The following is a 27,997-nucleotide window of genomic DNA, read 5'->3' as shown; positions in this document are numbered from 1 at the left end:
TGATCTAATATTTTGGTAACCTACAGCATTGAGTCTTCTCTTTTCAGCAGGAGCCATTTGCTTTCCGACCTGTGTTTTCCTTCGATTGTATTTGACAAATGGCTAAAGGCCTGTTTTGTCTGCATGCTGTTTTTTCGCCAAAAGATTTGCCTCGCGTTCCCGACTGTAGGCTATTCCTTGTTATTTGGCTACAATCCACAGCTAGGCTATTTAAAAAAAAAAAAGCTATAGATCCTCTGTGGCTTAATTATAGGCCTTCCCTTGGTGTAGTAGGCTATTCTGAATTATTTCATTTGATTCTGAACAGACAGTGGTAATTATATCACTTTGGCATATACATTCATTAGGGGTGCTGCAGTTCCTTCAGATCCCTTCGCGCGATTCTATAAGGAAATACATATAGTGCAACGCTGGAGAGTTGCAGGCTCATGTCTATCAGAGCAGAGAGGGAGATATCATATGAAGTTAATCTAATTCTAGTTATGTGAGAGATACTGGCACGCTTCTCACACAGCCACCGCCACCCGTTGGTCTCAAACGTAGGTTACAATGTTGAGCAAATCATAAATCCGGCCCAGCCCACCCCGAATCAACTCTTAGAATATTAGGCCCGGGCTAAAAGCAACTTTTTCATATTACGTTTTTTTTGTGGGGGCAGGAGAATTAACGAATTGGCAACTCGAATGAACTTTGATCACTTTTCTTCTAATTTGTACATAGCAAAAAGTGTGAGAATAAAAATTAATGCCTATATGTCAATTCCCAGGCTATTGAGCGCTGCTGGTGCACGATATTAAATGTTGGAGGACCACCCGTGCGCGTGCTGGCTCCCAATTGCGTATTCTTCGATGGCGTGAGGGCGTCAGTAACCAAAGAGGGTCGCGGTGTAGAGTAGATCTATATGATATATATCACCTCCTCCGCCCCGCTCAAACACCGACCAGGGAACGAAACACCAGTACATGAGCAGGAGGACACCATTCAGAAAACCAACCAACAACTGACAGCTTTATCGCCGTTGAGAACACAGGTGAGGAAATGCTGCGAGTTTATTCACCATCGGTCGTTATAATATTGCAAATTATAAATAATTTCACTTTTCGTGGGGTGTGAATTTTTGCAACGGAACAAATACATTGAATGTGCGGGAATCCAAATGAATGGCTTGCTGCTGCAGGTGGCCTTGGAACCATTTCCTTCTTCCATTCTCCTTCCATTCACAGCATTATGTTTTAGCCTACTGAAATGACTCTAATTGTCTTGAAATTGAGAAATTATTATTTTAATGAACCCAAGATAGTAACCTGCTGACGACAGTTTCCCCTGAAAATGATCGTCCCTGGTCTTGTATCATGGTCCTGTTCATTGTGCATTTAATGAAGATAGGACTTCTGCATCTGTTCCATAGTGATGTATATAGAGTTCCTGTGCAGGCGGCTATTTAGATTGTCACTGGTTAACTAGCAGGGAGAGGAAAGCTTCAACCCCCTCTCATCCTCCCTTCCCCTCTTCCCTTCATCCACTATCCTCCCATTCTTATAGCCTGGCTGTGTGTTTCTGTTGTAATGACTTATTTGACCCATTCTCTAATGAGAGCAGCATTCAGAGCAGTCCTGTAAAGCAGGGTTTCCCCAAACATGGTTCTGGGGCCCCACCTGGGTGCACATTTTGCTTGATGATGAGTTGGTTATTTGAATCAGCTGTGTAGTGCTAGGGAAGTAAACCAAACCCAGTGTTGGGGAAGCTACACTGTAAAACATTCCCCTGTAAATTTACAGCATTGTACTGGCAGCAGAGTTGCCAGCTAAATAATGTGATTTTACTTGACAGCAGGGATGCTGTAAAAACATTTACAGTAAGAAAAACAGTACTGTATTAAACAATACAGCATTATACATATAGACTCAATGGTTGCAAAAATGGGAAGAGGTCTGTCCATGATAGGGTGTTGCTCTGCCTTCTTGACACCTCAGTTGACCAGACAGGTCCTAAAGGCCCTAGTTTTGTTGCACCTGGACTACTGCCCAGCTGTGTGGTCATGTGTAGTTGAACCTGGACTACTGCCCAGCTGTGTGGTCATGTGTAGTTGCACCTGGACTACTGCCCAGCTGTGTGGTCATGTGTAGTTGCACCTGGACTACTGCCCAGCTGTGTGGTCATGTGTAGTTGCACCTGGACTACTGCCCAGCTGTGTGGTCATGTGCGGCAAAGAAGGACATAAGTCAATTGCAGTTGGTCCTAAACAAAGCAGCACATATCACTCTTAGACGTATACGGAGGGAGTGTCAGTCACATTCATGTCAGTCTCTCCTGGCTCAAAGTTGAGGAGAGATTGACTGCATCATTATTGGTCTTTGTGTGAGGTATTGATGTGATGAAGGTACGGAACTGTCTGTTCAAGCCGTTGGCACACAGTTCAGACACTCATCAGTACAACAAGACATGCAACCAGAGGTCTCTTCACAGTCCCTAGGTCCAGAGACTGGGAAGCGCACAGTATTACATTTCGGCATGACTACATGGAACTCTCTGCCACCCCAGGTAAACTCAAGCTAGCAATAAAACCAGATTTAAAATACAGATAAAATAACAATCATTGGATTGTAGTATTAAATATCGCCATGACTACATGGAACTCTGCCACCCCAGGTAAACTCAAGCTAGCAATAAAACCAGATTTAAAATACAGATAAAATAACAATCATTGGATTGTAGTATTAAATATCGCCATGACTACATGGAACTCTGCCACCCCAGGTAAACTCAAGCTAGCAATAAAACCAGATTTAAAATACAGATAAAATAACAATCATTGGATTGTAGTATTAAATATCGCCATGACTACATGGAACTCTGCCACCCCAGGTAAACTCAAGCTAGCAATAAAACCAGATTTAAAATACAGATAAAATAACACCTTACTGCACAAAGGGGACTGTGAAGACACACAGCCATTTTATATATATATATTATAATGTGCACTGTATTATGTATTAGACCTAGATATTGTGTGTACATACTGATATGTAGGCTGTGTGAGACATTTTAAATGTACAGCATGTATTTCAGTCCTTGACTAATAATCAAATCCAATTTTATTTGTCACATGTGCCGAATACAACAGGTGTAGGTAGACCTTACTGTGAAAAACTTTTTTACGAGCCCTTAACCAACAATGCAGTTCAAGAAATAGAGTTAATAAAATATTTACTAAATAAACTAAAGTCAAAACCCAGCGACTCCTGTGGCGGGCCGGGCGCAGTGCGCGCTAACCAAGGTTGCCAGGTGCACGGTGTAGCCTCCGACACATTGGTGCGGCTGGCTTCCGGGTTGGATGCGCGCTGTGTTAAGAAGCAGTGCGGCTGGTTGGGTTGTGTATCGGAGGACGCATGACTTTCAACCTTCGTCTCTCCCGAGCCCGTACGGGAGTTGTAGCGATGAGACAAGATAGTAGCTACTACAACAATTGGATACCACGAAATTGGGAGAAAAAGGGCTAAAAATTCAACAAAAAAAATTTTAAAAAAAATAATAATATTTTATATATATATATATATATATGAAAAGATTCAACTGTTTGGCCTGGATGTCAGGTGTCACGTCTGGAGGAAACCAGGCACCATCCCTACTGTGAAGCATGGTGGTGGCAGTATAATGCTGTGGGGATGTTTTTCAGCGGCAGGGACTGGGAGACTTGTCAGGATTGAGGGAAAGATGAACGGATCAATGTACAAAGAGATCCTTGATGAAAACCCTATTTCCAGAGGGCTCAGGGCCTCAGACTGGGGCGAAAGTTCACCTTCCAACAGGACAACAACCCTAAGCACACAGCCAAGACAACGTGGGATTGGCTTTGGGACAAGTCTCAATGTCCTTCAGTGGCCCAGCCAGAGCCTGTACTTGAACTCGATCTAATATCTCTGGAGAGACCTGAGCAGCGACGATCCCAATCCAACCTGACAGAGCTTGAGAGGATCTGCAGAGAAGAATGGGAGAAACTCCCCAAATACAGGTGTGCTAAGATTGTAGCTTCATACCCAAGAAAACTTGAGGCTGTAATCGCTGCCAAAGGTGCTTTAACAAAGTACAGAGTAAAGGGTCTACTTATATAAATGTTTATTTTTATTATTATTTTTTTAATATGTAAATTAGCAAAAACGTCTAAAACCTGTTTTTGCTTTGTCATTATGGGGTATTGTGTGTACTTTGAGGGAAAAGACAATTTAATAAATGTTTTAATAAGGCTGTAACATAACAAAATGTGAAAAAATGAAGAGTGACTACTGTGCCAAACAGACCAAGGTAATGGCAAGTACTCAACCATTTAAAGGTCAATTTAAATTTAACTGTAATTAAAGTCATTACAGTTGAAAATGGTCAACAATTAAAAATTCTATCCATAATTAAACATTCCAAATAATAAACAATTCAAACAATAAGTAATCAATCAATTAAAATTAGGCAAACCAAATAGTCATCCAATAAAACAAAAGCAATCAAGCAGCCAATCAATCAAAAAAATAATCCCAAAATATGTCATATGTCTATTAATACAGTCATATGTCTATTCATAAAACAGGCAAAACAAAACTGTGAACAAAACAAGACTGAAAACAAGTTTCAGTCTTGCTGCCACTCCGATCTGTCCCCTTTACACATTTAATTGTTGGAGCACTACTATCACATATCAGTTAAACTCTCATTCACGGGTGCAACAAATGTAGCCTCTTACAAGGCACGCCTCAAAATATGTTAGAGAATCAGAGGGGTGCGGGGGCTTCCTTAATCGACATCCACGGCGCCCGGGGAACAGATTTTCAGCTAGTCAGCTCAGGGATTCAATCCAGCAACCTTTCGGTTACTGGCCCAACACTCTAACCACTAGGCTATACTGTATTCTGTGTGGTGGAATTAAATTACATAGTAAAAAACGTAACTTGTTTTTGCGGTAACTTTACTGGCAACCAGTTAACTGTAAGTTACTGTAAGAAAAGGTACAGTATGTTACTGTAAATACAAAATAAACTTTGGTTTAACAGTACATTGCTGTAAAGAAAGCACTTCTTTACAGTAATGTACTGTTAAACCAAAGTTTCTTTGAAATCAATATTTGAAATTGCCCGAACAGCACCAGAACATCAATCTTAAATGTATTTAGAATTTTGTTTCAGCAATATACCGCATTAAAACTAAAAGCAGATTTACCTAGCTCGGAGTACACCCTAGGAACCTCTAGAGGTAGCTATTCCTGTGAACGGGTTAGGCTAGTCAGGTGTCTATACTTCAACATCAAAGTTAGATAAGACGGAAGTTGACGTAGGGCCTTGTAAACAAAAAGGGAGTAATGTAGAGATCTACGGGTCTTTAGCGAAGTCCAGCCAACCTTTTGATACAGGATACAGTAATGAGTACCAAAACTGCACTATGGTAGATGGCATCCAAAGGTTTAAGAGTAGGAGCAGCTGCACTTTGACAAACAATATCACCATAATCAAGAACAAATAAAAAGTTTGACTGAATAATCTGCTTCCTTCTGCTTAAAGAAAGGCACAATCTGTTTCTGTAGAAAAAGCTAATTTAACTTAGCTTCTTAACCAGCTCCGCTATATGTTTTTTAAATGTCAAAATCCATATCAATCAAAATACCTAAGTATTTTATGTGGGAACACATTCGATTAAAGAACCACCTAATAAGTGACCATGTAGTTCATCTGAAACATTCTTACAAGAGTTTGAAAAGAACAAGTATTTTGTTTTGCCTATATTAAGCACAAGTTTTAAAATCAGCAAGGGATTCCTGCATGGCTATAAAATCTGACTGTAGTTTTTGCACAGCCAGATCAACAGTCGGGGCAATAGCATCCCTAATACTATCATTCGCATATAGATGAAGTTTACAGTTTAACAGCTTGACCAATGGTGTTTATATAAATAGTGAAGAGAACTGGTCCCAAAATTGACCCCTGTGGTACACCTTTATGTACTTTAAGAAATTCAGACTTAACCCCATCAATCACAAATGGCCTGAGTTGTGTCACTAAGATGATCATGAAACCATGAACAGGCGTCAGAGCTCAGGCCTATCGAGGACAACTTATTCAATAAAATATCATGATCAACAGTATCAAAAGCTTTTGGCAGGTCCACAAACAAAGCAGCACATTTCATTTTAGTGTCTAAAGCATTGACAAGATCGTTAACAACTAAAGTGGTTGCTGTAATAGTACTATGCCCAGGCCTAAACACTCATTGGTTTACATTCAAAATACATTTCTCTGATTTAAAAAAAAAAAAGAGCAAAATTGTACATTTTAACGATGATTAAAAAATCCTTGCTTGACAAGGAAGCCTTGAAATGGTTTCGATATTTATTCAAATCCTCGCCCTTATGGAGTGACAGCCCCATTAGCTGATTTCCTGATAATGTTAAATACAAACGGTGGGTTATTGAGCCAACAATGATGGGCACTGCACACTTAAGCAGACCGGGAACAAATTGGTTGGCCCCTGTGGATTTCTTGTTGTCTATTGCTAACAAAGGATCCAGGACTTATTTTTCTGTCAATAGCCTAAATGAAAAACTTTGACTATAATTTCTGATAATTCAGCAAGTTTTCCCTATCAGCATCTAGCCCAATATCATTGTGAATAGGCTTAGAAGTTATTTCAAAGAGATAGCCTAGTGAAATAAAATGGTGATTAAATGCATCAATGATGGCATTTTTTTCTCGTAATGAGGCCAGTGTCTGAATTAATTTGGTGTGGCAGAGAGGAGGATGTAGAACCCTTCAGGGATTTGTGTAACCTCTACTTCCAACTCACACCCTCAAACATGTAGATCCCCCGAACGCAGCTCACTTTCCAGCCCACACTCTCAAACACCTAGGGTCCCCTGAACGCAGCTCACTCTCCAGATCCCAATCACCTGAATTCTAATCACCTGTTCATACACCTGTATGTCATGATCACACACTATTTAGTTCAGTTCTTTAGCCTATTGGATTTCCTGTTATCTACCTATTGCCTAATCTCCCCGACTACGTTACTAGCCTTTTCCCTCCCTGTACTGTTGCCCTTTTGCACCCCCTGTGTATGACCTTCTGCCTGCCCCTGGACCCAGCTACCGACCTCCGCCTGTGTATGACCTTCTGCCTGCCCCTGGACCCAGCTACCTGCCTCCTCCTGTGTATGACCTTCTGCCTGCCCCTGGACCCAGCTACCGACCTCCCCCTGTGTATGACCTTCTGCCTGCCCCTGGACCCAGCTACCGACTTCCCCCTGTGTATGACCTTCTGCCTGCCCCTGGACCCAGCTACTGACCTCCCCCTGTGTATGACCTTCTGCCTGCCCCTGGACCCAGCTACCGGCCTCCCCCTGTGTATGACCTTCTGCCTGCCCCTGGACCCAGCTACCTGCCTCTTCCTGTGTATGACCTTCTGCCTGCCCCTGGACCCAGCTACCGACCTCCCCCTGTGTATGACCTTCTGCCTGCCCCTGGACCCAGCTACCTGCCTCCTCCTGTGTATGACCTTCTGCCTGCCCCTGGACCCAGCTACCGACCTCCCCCTGTGTATGACCTTCTGCCTGCCCCTGGACCCAGCTACCGACCTCCCCCTGTGTATGACCTTCTGCCTGCCCCTGGACCCAGCTACCTGCCTCCTCCTGTGTATGACCTTCTGCCTGCCCCTGGACCCAGCTACCGACCTCCCCCTGTGTATGACCTTCTGCCTGCCCCTGGACCCAGCTACCGACCTCCCCCTGTGTATGACCTTCTGCCTGCCCCTGGACCCAGCTACCGACCTCCCCCTGTGTATGACCTTCTGCCTGCCCCTGGACCCAGCTACCGACCTCCCCCTGTGTATGACCTTCTGCCTGCCCCTGGACCCAGCTACCGGCCTCCCCCTGTGTATGACCTTCTGCCTGCCCCTGGACCCAGCTACCTGCCTCTTCCTGTGTATGACCTTCTGCCTGCCCCTGGACCCAGCTACCGACCTCCCCCTGTGTATGACCTTCTGCCTGCCCCTGGACCCAGCTACCGGCCTCCCCCTGTGTATGACCTTCTGCCTGCCCCTGGAACCAGCTACCTGCCTCTTCCTGTGTATGACCTTCTGCCTGCCCCTGGACCCAGCTACCGACCTCCCCCTGTGTATGACCTTCTGCCTGCCCCTGGACCCAGCTACCTGCCTCCTCCTGTGTATGACCTTCTGCCTGCCCCTGGACCCAGCTACCTGCCTCTTCCTGTGTATGACCTTCTGCCTGCCCCTGGACCCAGCTACCGACCTCCCCCTGTGTATGACCTTCTGCCTGCCCCTGGACCCAGCTACCTGCCTCCTCCTGTGTATGACCTTCTGCCTGCCCCTGGACCCAGCTACCGACCTCCCCCTGTGTATGACCTTCTGCCTGCCCCTGGACCCAGCTACCGACCTCCCCCTGTGTATGACCTTCTGCCTGCCCCTGGACCCAGCTACCGACCTCCCCCTGTGTATGACCTTCTGCCTGCCCCTGGACCCAGCTACCGACCTCCCCCTGTGTATGACCTTCTGCCTGCCCCTGGACCCAGCTACCGGCCTCCCCCTGTGTATGACCTTCTGCCTGCCCCTGGACCCAGCTACCTGCCTCTTCCTGTGTATGACCTTCTGCCTGCCCCTGGACCCAGCTACCGACCTCCCCCTGTGTATGACCTTCTGCCTGCCCCTGGACCCAGCTACCGGCCTCCCCCTGTGTATGACCTTCTGCCTGCCCCTGGAACCAGCTACCGGCCTCCCCCTGTGTATGACCTTCTGCCTGCCCCTGGACCCAGCTACCGGCCTCCCCCTGTGTATGACCTTCTGCCTGCCCCTGGACCCAGCTACCTGCCTCCTCCTGTGTATGACCTTCTGCCTGCCCCTGGACCCAGCTACCTGCCTCCTCCTGTGTATGACCTTCTGCCTGCCCCTGGACCCAGCTACCTGCCTCCCCCTGTGGTCCTTTACAAATAAACACCTGCTGCGCCCTGCGCTTGAAACCAGCTCTCTGTCTCCCATCGTGTTCATTACAATTTGATAGTTTTCAAAAATGTTGCCGGGTTCGCAGAGTGGTTATATAGTAATCAGATTTAGCCTTTCTGATTTGTCTTACAAAGTGATTCTTCAGTTGCTTAAAAGCTTGCCAGCCTGGGCTTAAGCCTGTGTTTCTGGACTTGACCCAAGCATCATCTCTTTGATGAATGACTTCTGACAATTCTGGAGTGTACCAGGCATTCAATCTACCTTTTAACCCTTATTTTGTTTTAAGGAAGCATGATTATCCACGATTGTATTGAAGACATCTGTAAAAAGGCACAAAGCTAAATCAGGTTCAGGGATAGCTGAGATGCAATCAATGTCACTAAAATAAAAAATGTAAAAAAGCCTGGTCAATTTAACTTTTAAAGTTCATCTAGGTGATTACACAAGGCTTTGATTTTTGTATTCTCACATCTCTAACACAAACAACTGGGAAAGGGTCACTAATGTCTTGGGCGAAGACACCAGTAGAACTCTGGTGTATTCATTAAAATAAGATCAGAGTTGACTGTGAAGGATCTTTAGGGTTGGGCCGTGTAGGCTAAGTCATCGGCTGGGTTAGATCATTCAGATCATTACACATGTATTTTAGATTGTCTGAAGCCTGCATTTCCCAATCATAATTTAGGTCACCCAGGATAAGGAAAAGAAGACGAAGTAGTTAACTCCCTGAGTGCACAAAGGTAAGCCGAGGCACGACAGTAGACCCCTACCAGCTTCATGCCTCTCACTTGACATGCGTAGTCGCAGTAGTCATCAGCTATTACTGTAAAGAAATACAGTATGTTAGTCATTTTTACAAGAGGCTTCCAATTACAGTTAATAACAGTATTTTTCTGCATTTTACCCATAATGCACTTCAATCTGTAGCATTAATTCTGTAAAACACTTCAGTTTTTTTTTTACCATGCATTCTACAGTGTATTCTGAAAATATGGTTTAGCAAGCCACCAATTCGATATGTTGGGAGTCCTGTTAGTGTTAAGCAGCTGCACAGTTCAGAGTCAGACATTATCTGACTACTGTTTTCTCATTAAAGTCAGGCAGACAGTCATGCACTGATACCTTAGCACTCAGCCTGTCAAAAAAACAAACACTGAGGGAGAGAAGAGTGAATCTGGGGTGGTGGGAAGAGCACTTATTTCTTGTGCATGTGTGTGTTTTCATGCTCTGTGAAAATCCTTGGTGAAAGTGTGGCAAATCTTTGCTTCAGAGCCATCCTCCCGTTGACTCTCTCTCCACAGCTCCTCAGCCCACATCCCAGACTTGTCTTCCCTGTTGAGAGGAGAGCTCTGGGGAAGGTGAGACTCTGGGGAACCAGGTTTCCATCCCAACTGAATAGGACAGATTGACACCATGTTGTTTTGACAAACTGTGACTTGACTTCATCTCCTCCCTGCCTTTGGTGACGAGAACAGTTCATATGTAGTCACTTCTGTTGTAACTGAGGAAGCAGGATAAAGGGAGGGGAAAAGGAAGAAAGTGAGGGAGGGGAATCTGAAACAGACTTTGTACTGTTCATCCATCATAGATTCAGGCAATGGCAGGAATATTTTAATATGAAGACTAAAGAGTACAGAAGAGCAAACCTCAAACCTAGAGGCAGTGAGGATATTGAGTTTTTAAAAGTCAGTGTCTCAGTCAAACCCTGTTGTTTGTCAGAGAGAGACAGACAAGAAAGAAATAGAGAGAGAGAGAACCATGACTAAACAGCATGATTAGGGAGCCGTTGTTGATCAATGCCATGAAGGGTCAGCAGGGTCTTTGATACACCCGAAAGAGAGAGAGGTGTTTCCTGCCTCGCTTGTGTATAGCTTTGATCCTGCAATTAATGATATTACCCACAAACCTCCTCTGTTCCAGTTATCCCAGACAGACAGCAGACGTCTTATTTAGAGACACTGATGATTAGTCTAAAAGCCTGGAAGCAGGATGAAACAGTGAAGTGATTCTTCTTTTGTCAGGCGAGTAAGAGCGAACATAAAAGGTTTCATACCTCGACAGGTTACGTCCTCAAACAAATAAAGACTGCAGTCAAATTGAAATGTTTGAGCACCTTAGCATTGTCTCCCTCCTCTCTCCTGGCATCCTACTCTTGAGTTTTTAGTGAAGCACACACCCAGCCAGAACAAAGGCACCTCTATGGTCTCACTATTAAGTGACTGTTAAAATGTTTTGGTCTAAATGACTCCTTGGGTCCTGTGGCGGAGAGCAACGTGTTGTGAATACTGATCTCTTCCAGGGCCTTTTCCCCCTAAAGCAGCATTCTGCAGTTTCTACATCAATTTTTGGACTTATAAATTACTTATATATATATATATATATTTCTAAGTTATATTCTTCAAGAATCAATGGATATATATATATATATATATATATATATATATATATATATATATACCCATTGATTCTTGAAGAATATAACTTAGAAATGCCAATAAACTTAGTTCAACTGTCATATCCCACCATAACCCAAAATAAAAGCTTGTTTTACTCCAATGTTTGTAAACCAAAGTAGATTTATACAACACTGTATAGCCTTGAAACATGGTTAAAAAACATTTTGTATATATTGGATGGTCAGTCTTTGCATCCATATCTCTGTCTGTGAATTTGAGAGCGGTTACATTTCTCCAGGCTTGGCCCCAGTGATGTACTGGGCCGTATGCACTACCCTCTGTAGCAACTTACAGTCAGATGACGAGCAGTTGCCATACCAGGCGGTGATATAACCGGTCAGGATGCTCTCGATGGTGCAGCAGTATAATTTTTTGGGGAGGATCTGGGGACCCATGCCAAATCTTTTCAGTCTCCCGAGGGGGTAAAGATATTGTCATGCCCTCTTCACAACTGTCTTGGTGTGTTTGGACCATGATAGTTTGTTGGTGATGTGGACACCAAGGAACTTGATACTCTCGACCCTGGTCTCTGACCTCCTCCCTATAGCCTGTCTCGTTGGTGATCAGGCCTACCACTGTTGTGTCGTCAGCAAACTTAATGATGGTGTTGGAGTCATGCTTGGCCACGCAGTCGTGGGTGAACAGGGAGTACAGGAGAGGACTAAGCACGCACACCTGAGGGGCCCCAGTGTTGAGGATCAGCGTGACAGATGTGTTGTTGCCTACCCTTACCACCGTCAGTAAGTCCAGGATCAAGTAGTAGAGGGAGGTGTAGGAAAGGGCAGTGTGGAGTGCGATTGAGATTGCGTCATCTGTGGATTTATTGGGGCGGTATGCGAATTGGAGTGGGTCTAGGGTTCTTGCATGATTGCATTGATGTGAGCCATGACCAGCCTTTCATGGCTACCGACGTAAGTGCTACGGGGCAGTAATCATTTAGGCAGGTTACCTTCGCTTTCTTGGGCACAGGGACTATGGTGGTCTTTTTGAAACGTGTAGGTTTTACAGACTCAGTCAGGGAGAGGTTAAAAATGTCAGTGAAGACTCTTGTGAAGACAGTTGGTCCGCGCATGCTTTGAGTACACTTCCTGGCAATCTGTCTGGCCCTGCGGCTTGGTGAATGTTGACCTGTTTAAAGGTCTAGCTCACATCAGCTATGGAGAGCATGATCACACAGTCATCCGGAACAGCTGGTGCTCTCATGCATGCTTCAGTGTTGCTGGTTTCCCTTTGTAGTCTGTAATATTTTTCAAGCCCTGCCACATCTGACGAGCTCCTCCTATAATCCATAAAGGAATGTGTTGAACACGGATTCGTGATCCAGGCACTATCAGCAGTGAGGAAATCAACGGCATATTCCGCCACACTGAGTGAGTCTTGGCGAAGCTGGAGTATCTTCCGGGCAGACTATCTCCCGGACAACAGAGAGTCGAAAACCTTTTTCACCTCAGCCACGAAGACCTCCAGGCTGAAACACACGGCAGATTGTTGTTCCCACACCGCCGTCGCCCAGGCGAGAGCCCTCCCGGACATTAGCGTCAGGCTGCAGCTCGAAAATGAGGGAACTCTGGCAGAGAAACGCCCCACAGGATCCTAACCCTCCAACGAAGCGTTCCAGAGGAGGTAAGCAGGGTTCTCGGGAAGCCGGGGTGGCCTGGAGAGACGCACTGCTGACTGCGGTGTTGCTTGGGGACTGGGAGGCTACTGTCGGCTGCTTCACAGATAATCCAGCAATGTATTGCTCCAGCAATGTATTCAAGGCACAGTCATAGCGTTCTGCTAATGTCTGGAATCCGTCCAGAAGACCCAAAAGTAACTCCTCATGTCTCTTAATTGTGACTCCTTCTGAGGAGATGTTGTTGCGGAACTGGTCCGTGTCTACTGGGTCAGTCATGACCAGTTCGTACTATCAGACCTCAGGATAAGACCCAGATGCAGACAGTTCGAAATAACAAAAGTTTATTACAAAAACAGGGGGCAGGCATCTTGCAGGTCAAGGGTAGGCAGAGGTCAGTAATCCAGAACATAGTCCGAAAGGTACAGAACGGCAGGCAGGGTCAGGGCAAGCAGAATGGTCAAAACTGTGAGAACTAGAAAACAGGGATTAGAGAGAACAGGAGTACAGGACAAATGCTGGTAGGCTTGACAAGACGAACTGGCAACAAACAAACAGAGATCACAGGTATAAATACATAATGGGGCACATGGGTGACACCTGGAGGGGGGTGGAGACAAGCGCAAGACAGGTGAAACAGATCAGGGTGTGACACCCAGTGTCTGTTGGAAAGCAGATTGGACCAGGTTACCCTCCGGGATTTTGCCTGTGCTTAGCGCAATTCTTTTTCTTTTCATCTTAAAAAACTCCCTAGTCTTTGCAGATTATAAGCATACCCATAACAGGATGAATCCACCACCATGCTTTAAAATATGAAGAGTGGTACTCGATGATGTGTTGTTGTGTTGGATTTGCCCCAAACATAAAGCTTTTTATTCAGGACATAAGGTTAACCTCTTTGCCACATCTTTTTGCAGTTTTACTTTACTGCCTTGTTAACAGGATGTATGTTTTGGAATATTTTTATTCTGTACAGGCTTCCTTTTCACTCTGCATTTAGGGTGGTATTGTGGAGTAACTATGTTGTTGATCCATCCTCAGTTTTCTCCTATCACAGCCATTAAACTATTTAACTGTTTTAAAGTCACCATTGGCCTCATGGTGAAATCCTTGAGCGGTTTCCTTCCTCTCCGGCCAACTAAGTTAGGAAGGACGCCTGTATCTTTGTAGTGACTGGATGTATTGATACAGCATCTAAAATGTAATTAATACTTCACCATGCTCAAAGAGATAGTCAATGTCTGCTTTTTTCTACCAGTAGATGCCCTTCTTTGAGGGGCATTGGAAAACCTCCCTGACCTTTCTGGTTGAATCTGTGTTTGAAATTCACTGCTTGACTGAGGGAGATAATTGTATGTGTGGGATACAGAGATGAGGTAGTTATTAATAAAATAATGTTTAACACTATTATTGCACACAGAGCAAAGTTTTACTCCTGAACTTATTTAGGCTTGCCATAACAAAGGGGTTGAATACTTATTGACTCAAGACAGTTCAGCTTTATTTTTTATTATTTTGTAAAAATGTTTAAAATCAGAATTTGACATTATGGGGAAATGTGTGTTGGCCAGTGAAACAAAATCTCAAATTCAGGCTGTAACAAAATGTAGGTGAAGACAAGCGGTGTAAATACTTTCTGAAAGCACTGTACATCCCCACACAGATACAGACCCTCAGGACAATCTGAATTAAATAAACAATTATAATAATATACAGTACATCTAAAACAAAATCACAAAAGTAGTGCACTGGGCCTTTACTAGTCCTGTATTAGCAATCGATGTAGCCATCTGTAGCGTGGGCAAAACCATTTTTCAGCACAAAAAATCCAGGTTCAACTGAAACCGGTGTGTTTAAGTCCAGGTTCAACTTAAACATGGTTCTACTGAAACAGGCCTGTTAAAATTCCAGTTCTACATGCAGCCTGTTAAATTAGTCAGGTTTGCATCTCCATAAGGACACGTCAGTACTTCAATCCACAGTTTATTTTAATTTTATTTTATTTCACCTTTATTTAACCAGGTAGGCCAGTTGAGAACAAGTTCTCATTTACAACTGCGACCTGGCCAAGATAGAGCAAAGCAGTGCGACAAAAACAATAGCGTTACACAGTCAATAACACAAAAGAAAAGAAAAGTAAAATCTGTGTACAGTGTGCGCAAATGTAGAAGAGTAGGGAGGTAGGCAATAAATAGGCCCTAGAGGTGAAAATAATTACAATTTAGCATTAATACTGGAGTGATAGATGTGCAGATGATGATGTGCAAGTAGAGATACTGGGGTGCAAAAGAGCAATAATAATAAGTAATAATATGGGGATGAGGTAGTTGGGTGTGCTATTTACAGATGGGCTGTGTACAGGTACAGTGATCGGTAAGCTGCTCTGACAGCTGATGCTTAAAGTTATATAGGGAGATATAAGACTCCAGCTTTAGAGATTTTTGCAATTCGTTCCAGTCATTATCAGCAGAGAACTGGAAGGAAAGGCGGCCAAAGGAAGTGTTGGCTTTGGGGATGACCAGTGCAATATACCTGCTGGAGCGCGTGCTATGGGTGGGTGTTGCTATGGTGATCAGTGAGCTGAGATAAGGCAGGGCTTTACCTATCAAAGACTTATAGATGACCTGGAGCCAGTGGGTTTGGTGACGGATGTAGTGAGAGCCAGCCAACAAGAGCATACAGGTCGTAGTGGTTGGTAGTATATGAAGCTTTGGTGACAAAACAGATGGCACTATGATGTTTAAATGTGTGTATTCCAATTACACAGCATCAAGTTTGAAAGTTTATTCGCCACGTGCACAGGATACAAAAGGTGTTAAACAGTGGAGTGACATTTTTACCTTGAGCTCTTTCCCAACAATGCAGTAATAATAATAATAATAATAATAATAATAATAATAATAATAATAATAATAATAATAATAATAATAATAATAATAATAATAATAATAAAACATATTTTTGAAGCACAAGAACTATGATAAAGAAATGAGAATGCAAGTATATACAGATCAGTGCCAGTGCAAGGGTACTTGAGTGGTTGAGGTGGGTTTATACATAAGTTACTGGTAGTAGGATATTCATGTAAAAAAAGTGACTTGTAGCAGGAATATATAAATAATATACTAATATAAAAGTAAAATATACATGTAAACAGGAGTAATAGTGATCAGTAGCAGGATAAATACTAATGTTAATTGCAATCAGTAATCAATGGACAGAAGCGTAATGGAGTAATCAAATCATTTTAGCAGCAGCGTAGGTTGTCTGAGTGGGTAGAAACCTGTGGATGTGCATACATATAGGCAGTGTGGGTAGTCTGTGGGAGAAGGAGAGCAGTAGTAGTTCTCCATTTAACAGTCTTATGGCCAGGGGATAAAAGCAGTCTAGGAGTCTGTTGGTCTAAGCCTTGATGCACCTGTACTGTCTGCCGGACGGGAGCATGGAGAATAGGCCATGTCTCGGGTGGCTGGAGTCTTTGGCAAGTTTTCTGACCTTTCTCAGACGCCGTCTATCATGTACATTCTGGATGGCTGGGAAATCACCCCCAGTAATGCGTTGGCCCATCCATAACACCCTCTGTATGGGCTTCCGTTCGTGGGTGGTGCAGTTGCCATACTAGACGGTGATACAATCAGTCAGGATGCTCTCAATGGTGCAGCTGTAAACATTCCTAAGGATTTGAAAGGCCATGCCAAATCGTTTCATCCTCCTGAAGGAAAAGAGGTTGTCATGCTTTTTCTGGTGTAAGAGGACCATGTCAAGTCCTCGGTGATGTGAACACCAAGGAACTTGAAGCTGTTGACCCTCTACACTGCGGCCCCATCAATGTGGATGGGGGTGTGGGCACACAGTCGTGGGTAAACAGTGAGTACAGGTGGGCGCTAAGCACACGGCGTGTTGAGATTCAGCATGGTAGTGGTGGTGTTGCCTACTCTCACCACCTGGGGTCAGTCCATCAGGAAATCCAGGATCCAGTTGCAGAGGGAGGTGTTCAGTCCCAGGGACCTGAGCTTAGTGACGAGCTTGGAGTGCACTATTTGTTAGGGATCCCCATTAGCTGTTGCCAAGGCAGCAGCTACTCTTCCTGGGGTCCAAACACATGAAGACACTTACATTACATATAAACAGTACATCGTATAACATTATTACATCACATATCTACAGTACAAAATGTACAATACCACCACACCATACCAACAATATTACAATGTACGTGTGTAGAGTGCGTGTGCTATCGCTTGTGTGCGTATGCGTGTGTATGTACCTTATTGTGTGTGTGTCTCTTCAGTCCCCGCTGTTCCATAAGGTGTATTTTTGCAATTTTTAAAATGTTTTATCTAATTCTGCTGCTTGCATTCATTACCTAATGAGGAATAGAGTTCCATGTAGTCATGGCTCTATGTAGTACTGTGTGCATCCCATAGTCTGTTTTGGACTTGGGAATTGTGCAGAGACCTCTGGTGACATTCTTGTGGGGTATGCATGGGTGTCCAAGCTGTGTGCTAGTAGTTTAAAACAGACAGCTCAGTGCATTCAGCATGTCAAAACGTCTTACAAAAACAAGTAGTGATGAAGTCAATCTCTTCCTATTTTAGCAATGAGAGATTGACATGCATATCATTAATGTTAGCTCCCCGTGTACTTTTAAGGACCAGCCGTGCTGCCCTTAAGTCCCTCTTTGTGGCACCTGACCACACGACTAAACAGTAGTCCAGGTGCGACAAAACTAGGGCCTGTAGGACCTGCCTTGTTGGTAGTGTTAAGGGAGAGCAGCGCTTTATTATGGACAGACTTCTCCCCATCCTAGCTACTGTTGTATCAACATGTTGCAGAGGGAGGTGTTCAGTCCCAGGGACCTGAGCTTAGTGACGAGCTTGGAGTGCACTATTTGTTAGGGATCCCCTAACAGTTTACATTCCAGGGTTACTGCAAGCAGTTTAGTCACCTCAACTTGCTCAATTTACACATGATTCATTACAAGATTTAGTTGAGGTTTAGGGTTTAGTGAATTATTTGTCCCAAATACAATGCTTTTAGTTTAAAAAATTTAGAACTAACTTATTCCTTGCCACCCATTCTGAAATCAACTGAAGCTCTTTGTTAAGTGTTGCTGTCATTTCAGTCGCTGTAGTAGTTGACATGTATAGGTTTGAGTCATCCACATACATACATTTTAACGAGTAAAGCCAGTGTGTAAGGGGCCTAGACAACTGCCAGTGGAATTCCTGATTCTACCTGGATTATGTTGGAGAGGCTTCCATTATAGAACACCCTCTGTTCTGATAGACGGATAACTCTTTATCCACAATATAGCAAAGGGTGTAAAGCCATAACACATACGTTTCTTCAGCAGCAGACTATGATCGATAATGTCAAAAGCTTCACCAGCAATATTTTTATCATCAATTTCTCTCAGCCAATCATTTGTGTAAGTGCTGTGCTTGTTGAATGTCCTTCCCTATAATGGTGCTGAAAGTCTGTTACCAATTTGTTTAATTATACGTTTTTTAAATACATGTTTTTAAAAACCTGCTCACGTCAGCCTCGGAGAACAAGATCATCCAGTCCTCTGCACGGCTCAGTGTTGCTTTTGTTGAAGCGTGCACAAAATGCATTGAGTTCATCTGGTAGAGAGGCATCGTTGGGCAGATCATGGCTAGGTCTACCTTTGTAATCCATAATGGACTGTAACCCCTGCTTCATGCATTGAGCATTGGATCCAGGGTAATGAAGCCAGAGACAGAGGTGGTTAGCTCGTCGACAGAGTCCCGAACCATATTCCAGTCAGCGCTAGCAAAGCAGTCCTGCAACATAGCCTCTGATTCGGAGGACTATTCCTCTACGGAGCGTGTCACAGGTACTTCTGGTGCTTTTGTTTGTGAACAGGAAGCAGGTATAAGGGTACAAGGCGAGACCCAGAGGCAGACACAGGAGGCAGATGGTTTGAGTCTTTGATATTTATTATAATCCAAGGGGTAGGCAAGAGTGGTCGTGGACAGGCAAAATATCAAAACCAGGTCAGAGTCCAGGAGGTACAGAGTGGCAGGCAGGCTCGAGGTCCGGCAGTTGGGTTCAGAGTCAGGTCAGGCAAGGGTCAAAACCGGGAGGACTAGCAAAAGAGAGATAAGAAAAAGCAGGCGCACGGGAAAAACACACTGGTTGACTTGACAAGACAAACTGGCACATAGAGACAGGAAACACGGAGATAAATACACCGGGGAAAATAAGCGACACCTGGGGGGGGGGGGTGGAGACAATCACAAGGACAGGTGAAACAGATCAGTGTGTGACAGCAGGAGTATAGAGTCATGATCTGATTTGCCGAAGAGGGAACGAGGGAGGGCTTTGTATGCTTACTCGTGGGTTGAGTAACACTGGTCTAGGACTTTATCACCCCTAGTGGCAAAGGAGACGTGTTGATAGAAGTTGGGCATCAAATGTCTTAGTTATGCAAATGTTTAAAATCGCCAGGAAAAAGAAAAGCAGCGTCCAGGTGCATGGTTTCCTGCTTGTTTATAGCCTCATACAGTTTGTTAAATGCCAAATATATGTTGTTGCTGTTGTTGTCCTGAAGTGGAATTTACACAGCAGTCACGGTAACCGATAAACTCTCTCAGGAGGTAGAAGAGTTGGCATTTGACCATCAGGTATTCCAAGATGGCTGAACAATAGGTTGAGACTTCTACTGAGCTAGAGTCTGTTCACCATCTGTTGTTGATGACGAGACATACCCCTACCCATCTGGATTTTCCTGAATCCAATGACCTGTCTGCTCGGAGAATGGAGAATCCATCAAGTTGAATAGCCATGGGGGTTCTCTTGTCCAAAAGCCATGTTTCAGAAAAACAGAGAATGTTACTGTCACGAGAGTCCCATTGATAGCAAATCTGTGATCGGAGGTCATCCATCTTATTATCAAGTGACTCGGTGTTGGCCAATAGAATGGAGGGAAGGGGTGGCCGGTTTTCCCTTCACCTTAGTTTCACCAGGAAACCAGCTCTCCTGCCTCGTTCACCGGCATTTCCTCTTGGGTAGCCGAAGATTGGATGGAGGTACACAAAGGGTCCAGGGTAGATGAGTTGAGGCTGGAATTGAGATTAGTAACTGCTGATCTAAGGTTCAAAAGATTTTGTTGATCATAAGAAAAGATAGTGAATACATTTAATGCAAAAAAGTTAAGATAAACGCCAAAATAATCACAAAAAAGCAAGGCCATATAGTACGCCACCATATTGCATCAGGTATCAGCCCTATAATTTCCTGCTTTTGAACCTCATGCAGAATTGTGTCACTCTCCCTGACTGAGCAGTGCTCCACTGTATGATTGCTGTAAGTGAAAGACTTGAAGGCAGCATGAGGCATAGGTTATCCCTTTGCTGCTGCTGGAGGATTGGCTCACTAAAGACTGTCAATCAACGACAGACAGCCGGCTGGCTGGCTGGCTGGCTGGCTGGCTGGCTGGCCGGCCGACCGACCGACCGACCGACCACTCTGGTGAGAAACACAACATACAGTACCAGTTAAAAGTTTGGACACACTTACTCATTCAAGGGTTTTTCTTTAATTTCTACATTGTAGAATAATAGTGAAGACATCAAAACTATGAAATTACACATATGGAATCATGTAGTAACCAAAAAAGTGTTAAACAAATCAAAATATATTTTATATTTGATATTCTTCAAAGTAGCCACCCTTTACCTTGATGACAGCTTTGCCTACTCTTGGCATTCTCTCAACCAGCTTCATGAGTTCGTCACCTGGAATGCATTTCAATAAACAGGTGTGCCTTGTTAAAAGTTTATTTGTGGAATTTCTTTCTTAATGCGTTTGAGCAAATCAGTTGTGTTTTGACAAGGTAGGGGTGGTATACAGAAGATAGGGCTATCTGGTAAAAGACCAAGTCCATATTAAGGCTCAAATAAGCAAAGGGAAACGACAGTCCATCATTACTTTAAAACATGAAGGTCAGTCAATCCGGAAATTTTCAAGAACCTTGAAAGTTTCTTCAAGTGCAGTCGCAAAAAACATCAAGTGCTTTGATGAAACTGTCTCTCATGAGGACGGCCACAGGAAAGACCCAGAGTTACCTCTGCTGCAGAGGATAAGTTCATTAGAGTTAACTGCACCTCAGCCCAAATAAATGCTTCATAGACTTCAAGTAACAGACACATTTCAATATCAACTGTTCAGAGGAGACTGCGTGAATCAGGCCTTCATGGTCAAATTGCTGCAAAGAAACCACTACTAAAGGACACCAAAAAGAAGAACATACTTGCTTGGGACAAGAAATATGAGCAATGGACATTAGAACTGTGAAAATCTGTCCTTTGGTCTGATGAGTCCAAATTTGAGATGTTTGGTTCCAACCGCTGTGTCTTTGTGAGACACAGAGTAGGTGAACAGATGATCTCTGCATGTGTGGTTCCCACTGAGAAGCATGGAGGAGGTGTGATGGTGTGGAGGGTGCTTTGCTGGTGACACTGTGTGATTTATTTAGAAAAAGGCACACTTATCCAGCATGGCTACCACAGCATTCTGCAGCGATACGCCATCCCATCTGGTTTGCGTTATCATTTGTTTTTCACAGGACAATGACCCAACACACCTCCAGGCTGTGTAAGGGCTATTTGACCAAGAAAGAGAGTGATGGAGTGCTGCATCAGATGACCTGGCCTCTACAATTACCTGACCTCAACCCAATTGAGATGGTTTGGGATGAGTTGGACCGCAGAGTGAAGGAAAAGCAGCCAACATGTGCTCAGCATATGTGGGAACTCCTTCAAGACTGTTGGAAAAGCATTCCTCATGAAGTTGGTGTGCAATGCTGTCATCAAGGCAAAGGGTGGCTACTTTGAAGAATCTAAAATATATTTAGATTTAACACTTTTTTTGCTTACTACATGATTCCATATGTGTTATTTCATAGTTTTGATGTCTTCACTATTATTCTACAATGTAGAAAATAGTAAAACATTTAGAAAAACCCTTGAATGAGTAGGTGTGTCCAAACATTTGACTGGTACTGTACGTAATAAATACAGTGCATTACTATAATACTGTCATAGGTGGGTGGCACCTTAATTGGGAGGACAGGCTCATGGCTGGAAAGGAATACATGGAATGGAAACCATGTGTTTGATACCATTTCATTTAATCCATTCCAGCCATTATTATGAGCTGTCCTCCCCTCAGCAGGTTTCGGGACGATCCACCGTTTTAGCAATGTTTCACTGTGTGTGTGTGTACTTAATGATATGTGAGTTTATCTGACTTGAGTTGTGCTTTTCTTCTATCCATCCTTCACAAATAGAATGTCAGAGTTTCTATGACAACTGTTCTTATTCCTTCCTGCAGAATGGGAGAAGGAATGTACTGTAATGGCATCCCACCTATCGCACCCTGAAATTGTTTCTCACAGCTGACTGTAGAAATATACAACTATACAGCATAGAACAGATGTAGGCTCAGTACATGGTCAGACAGTAGACCGCAGAGACTGGATAATTATGTGTGAAGTAATTATCTTTCCGGTGTTTTCCATATTGAATGTATTATAGTGTATTGTTTTTTTGTGTATTTGTATGCTGTCTTCACAAAATGAACTTCCATGTAAACGGACCATAAGGTATATCGTATCGTACAAGTTTCTTCAGGGTCATATGAAAGCTGCTGAATGCATTTAGTTTCCCCTTTTTTTGATAAACTAAAAAGAAGAGGCAGCTATAGTGATGGCCACGTAGCACAGCTAAATATCCCTATCCTTTGCACTTTAATTTGCACCAAACATTTAATGTCCAAACAAATAATAACCCAACATAGTTGGGTCACAGTCTTCATTTCAAATATCAAACAGACACCTTTTATTGAATATTGATTTGTATATTGATGTCTATACAGGGCTCATCTGTAAAAAGACCTTGGTCTCAGCATGACTAATCATGTTAATGATCATATTAATGCTTCAAATCATGTTTATCCAACAAAAAATTGGAATAGATGCTTGATCATTTATATGTATCTTTAAAGCCTACCTGCCATTCCCTTTTATATTCTGTGTGCTTACCTTATGGCCTGAGTTAACCTGTGGAGTGGTGCCTGTTCTACTGTGTAGACCTCAGTTAAATATGTATCTATGTTTGAGGTGGTAGAACAGTTGAACTTACTTTGTAATCAACGTCAAGTTTGAGAAAATAAAACCCCTAACATTTGCACCCGACTCAATTGTCTCTTGTTGCCTGTTGGTTGTCCCTTACAGACAGACAGATGGATAGATGCTTTATGTCTATTCCAGTTTTGAATGGTTGGGGGGGGGGGGGGGGCTGGGAGAGGGAGGGGACTGGTGCATTCTCCAAGCCTTGGCTGAAACAGGTCTGTTTAAATCCCAGTTCAATCTGCAGTCTGTTAAAATAGTCCCACTCAGTTTTGCATCTCCATAGGGACATGTCAGTGACTCTACCAGTCATAGCGCTTTAATCCACAGATTGACGTTTTAAATGGGTACATTCCAATTACACAGCACCAGGTATCGGTCCCTATAATTTCCTGCTTTGTAAACCTCATCCACAAACATGTATCGCTCTCTGACTGAGCAGTGCTCCACTGTATGATTACTGTAAGTGAAAGACTTGAATGCAGCAGGAGGCGCAGGTTCTCCCTTTGCTGCTGCTGGAAGATTGCCTCACCGAAGACTGTCAATCAACAAACACACACACACACACACACACTGACAGACTGAAGCTGACAGGTTTAAATGAACCACTCTGTTGAGAAACACTTCATATGTAAATACAGTGCATTACTAGATTACAGTGCATGCTGTTCCTTGACTTTAAATGAGTAGTATTCTATATATTCGGGTCAACTCTGGAGGAGTAGATTCAGACAGCTGATATGCTTACAGACAGGAGAGAGGTCTATACAGCTGTTTGTGTGCGTACTTGCGTGCATGTGCATGCATTTAATGATGTGTGAGTTTATCTGACTTGTTGTGTTTTTCTTCAGTCCGTCCTTCATAAAAAGTCAGAGTTGCTATGACAACTGTTCTATGACAACTTCTCACAGCTCACTGTAGAAATATACAGCATCAAACAGATGTAGGCTCAGTACATGGTCAGACAGTAGACCGCAGAGACTGGATAATTACACTTAGTGTACAAATCATTAGGAACACCTGCTCTTTCCATAACAGACTGACCATGTGTATCCAAGTGAAAGATATGATCCCTTATTGATATTACCTGTTAAATCCACTTCAATCAGTGTAGATGAAGAGGAAGAGACGTAAAGAAGGATTTTTAAGTCTTGAGACAATTGAGACATCAGAGGGTGAATGGACAAGACAAAATATTGAAGTGCCTTTGAACAGGGTATGGTAGTAGGTACCAGGCACACCGGTTTGAGTGTGTCAAAAACTGCAACACTGGTGGGTTTTTCACGCTCAACAGTTTTCAGTGTTTATGAAGAATGGTCCACCAACCAAACGACATCCACCCAATTTGACATAACTGTGGGAAGCATTGGAGTCAACATGGGCCAGCATCCCTGCGGAATGCTTTCAACACCTTGTAGAGTCCATGCCCTGACGAATTAAGGCTGTTCTGAGGGCAAAACGGGGTGCAACTCAATATTAGGAAGGTGTTCCTAATGTTTTGTACACTCAGTGTAAATGTGCATTAATTATTATCTTTCTGGTGTTTTCCATATTGTATGTATTATAGTGTATTGTTTTTTGTGTATTTGTATGCTGGCTTCACAAAATGAACTTCCATGTAAATGGACAATAAAGCACAGAACATCATATGGAACAAGGAAATTAACATGAGTGTCTTTAGGGTCAATGCTGAATTCCCGTTCAATTCTTAACTGATCAACTCAAAATAAGTGGTAACTAGAGTACAGAGATACAAGTATACACATACACCGATGAGCGTCTGCTTTTGTGCAGATTGTACCGCCTTTGATCCGTGATTGCACCTTGTGTGTGTTTGTGTGCGTGCGTGCATGTGATGATGGTCACGGCTTTGATCAGAGATCACATCAGGCGTGTGTGTGTGTGGGTGGGTGGGTGGATGGGTGGGTGTTATGAAATCAGCGGCTGGACTCTCATTGGTGATTTATTTTTCCACTGACTGTTTCTCTCTCTCTCTCTCTCCCCCTCCTTTCCTCCCTTTCTTTTTCCAGGTGTCTGTGAAATATTGGTTGAGTCCAGAGATACCAGAAAGAAGCTACTGACACAGGTTACTGCTGGAGAGGGCACACCAATAAACACACATCACAAAGGTACACACAGCTTATACAGCTATGGAGGATTACGCTTCATTAATCATCTGCCTGGTCAATCTGAAGTCCTACATGGTTTGAGTGTGAGTACCTTTTTAAACTCTTACGCATCGTTCATCTATACTGCTAGCCTTGGTGCAGAACCTTATCTTTCTCTTGTCTCCTCTCCTCTCTAGGATGGACTTGTCTAACTGTACAGAGGGGGTCTTCTCCCTGGGTGGGGGTGAGGAGGGGGATGGGGGTTCTATAACCCCACCAAGTAAAATCATCCTCACCCTCACCCTGTCCCTGCTCGCTGTCATGACAATGGTTATCAACTCCCTGGTGATCACAGCCATCATCGTAACCAGAAAGTTACATCATCCGGCCAACTACCTGATCTGCTCTCTGGCGGTGACGGACCTGCTGGTGGCCATCTTGGTCATGCCCTTCAGCATCCTCTACATACAGAGGTAGCTACAAAGATTCATTATTGCACAATTTGTTTGATTTGTCTTGCAGCATAAAGTGTCTTACAGCATTTCAGATGCACATATATGTTTAAAAGACATGTAATCAAAGTATACTGTTTGTGATCAAAATAATAATAAAGTGCAGTCACAAACATAATCCCTATCAATATTCTGTCTGAATCCTCAGGGAAAGCTGGGTGATGGGTGAGGCTGTCTGTAATGTTTGGCTGAGTGTTGACATCACCTGCTGCACTTGTTCCATCCTCCACCTGGCAGCCATCGCTCTGGACCGCTACTGGGCCATCACTGACGCCGTGGAGTACTCACGCAAACGCACCGGCCTCCGAGCTGGCATCACTGTCGCCGTCGTCTGGTTCCTGTCCGTCCTCATATCCCTTCCCCCTCTGCTGTGGAGGAACCATGGTGGGGGGCCAGAGGAGGACCAGTGTCTGATAACGCACCACCACATCGCCTTTACCCTCTACTCCACCCTGGGGGCCTTCTATATTCCCCTGCTCCTCATCCTCATCCTCTACTATAAGATCTACAGAGCAGCTCAGACTCTGTACCTCCGCAGGGGGGCCAGCAGAGCCAGCCAGCACTCCTCCATGGTCAACGGAACCACCCTCCCCTCCTGCCCCACTGATGGAGACCCCCAGAGCCCAGACACCCTGAACCCCCCGGAAAAGTCTTACTCAGACCCCTCCACGGAGGGAGACCGCGTGCGCATCGCCGTAAAAAGTCCCCAGAGCGAGTCGAGGCGGGAGCGTGAATGTGGGTTGAGACGGCAGCGTATCTCAGGGACCAGGGAGCGACGCGCTGCATCTACGTTAGGACTGATACTGGGGGCCTTCGTGGTCTGCTGGATGCCTTTCTTCCTGAAGGAGGTGATCGTCAACACGTGTGGCTCCTGCAACACCTCCATAGAGCTGGCTGACTTCCTCACCTGGCTGGGGTACCTCAACTCCCTTATCAACCCTCTCATCTACACTATCTTCAACGAAGACTTTAAGAAGGCCTTCCAGAGACTGGTCAGGTGTAGGCTTCGCCTCTGACACGGGCAGAGAGGACACACATTTGTTTTTTATTTAACCTTTATTTAGGCAGGGTGGAGTCCAATTTAGACAAAGGTACCTCACACATACAAGTATCTGTAGGGTCGCTAAGTCGAACAGTGAATATCAAACACAGATTCAACCACAAAGACCAGTGAGGTTTTCCAATGTCTCGCAAAGAAGGGCACCTATGGGTAGAAAACGACATTGAATATCCATTTGAGCATAGTGAAGTTATTCATTACAAATACTACAAATACAGGCGTCCTTCCTAACTCAGTTGCCGGAGAGGAAGAAAACCACGATTTCACCACGAGGTCAATGCTGACTTTAAAACAGTTACAGAGTTTAAAGGTACAATATTCAGAAATCTCTCCGCCATTTCCTGGTTGCTAAAATTCTAATACTCCGTCTAATTTCAGTTTGACAAAACAAGCAGTTTATAGTGTAGAGAATCATTGCACCATCTAATCCGCTGTGAAAAATCTTTACAATAACCAAAATATTGTATTTTCAACTGTTTGAAGCTGGTGTACATAACTGAAAGTAAAAGACGCAAAAGCCATACTTAAGAACGAGAAGCATAGAAATAGAACACAGAACAGATCTACCGCTTCTTACGTTTGCTTTCAATGAGAATGACCGTCTAACTCACATTTCTATGTGCATTTTGTCGGTCGCCCAAAAATGTACATATTGAAACTTTAATGGCTGTGATAGGAGAAAACTGAGGATGGATCAACATTGTAGTTACTCCACAATACTAAACTAATTTACAGGGTGAAAAAAAGGAAGCCTGTACAGAATACATATATTTCAAAACATGCATCCTGTTTGCAACAAGTCACTAAAGTAAAACTGCAAAAAATGTGGAAAAGAAATTAACTTTACAGTGCCCTCAAAGTATTCATACCCTTTGACTTATTTCACATGTTGTTGTGTTGTAGCCTGAATTCAAAATGGATTACATTTTACTTAAATGTTTTCTCACACATCTACACAAAAAAAACCCATACTGACAAACTAAGTATCAACCCCCTGAGTCAATACATGTTAGAATCAACTTTGGCAGCAATTACAGTGACTCTTTCTGGGTAAGTCTCTAAGAGCTTTGCACACCTGGATTGTACAATATTTGCACGTTCTT

The 27,997-nt window shown here is 43.7% G+C and overlaps 1 protein-coding gene across 1 annotated transcript; it reads left to right on the top strand.

Annotated features, from left to right (window-relative positions):
- Positions 1-141: 141 nt before the first annotated feature.
- LOC110520361 (5-hydroxytryptamine receptor 1F-like) lies at positions 142-27,997 on the top strand. Its single transcript, XM_021597623.2, has 4 exons — positions 142-1,030; positions 25,245-25,426; positions 25,520-25,795; positions 25,983-27,997. The coding sequence occupies exons 3-4, from the start codon at positions 25,521-25,523 to the stop codon at positions 26,848-26,850; spliced, it is 1,143 nt and encodes a 380-aa protein (XP_021453298.1). The 5' UTR covers positions 142-1,030; positions 25,245-25,426; position 25,520; the 3' UTR covers positions 26,851-27,997.

Source organism: Oncorhynchus mykiss, chromosome 3 (assembly GCF_013265735.2).
Source record: "Oncorhynchus mykiss isolate Arlee chromosome 3, USDA_OmykA_1.1, whole genome shotgun sequence".
In the NCBI taxonomy this organism is placed as follows: Eukaryota; Metazoa; Chordata; class Actinopteri; order Salmoniformes; family Salmonidae; genus Oncorhynchus; species Oncorhynchus mykiss.
Note: the sequence above shows the minus strand (reverse complement) of the source record. Positions and strands in the feature narration are given on the sequence as shown.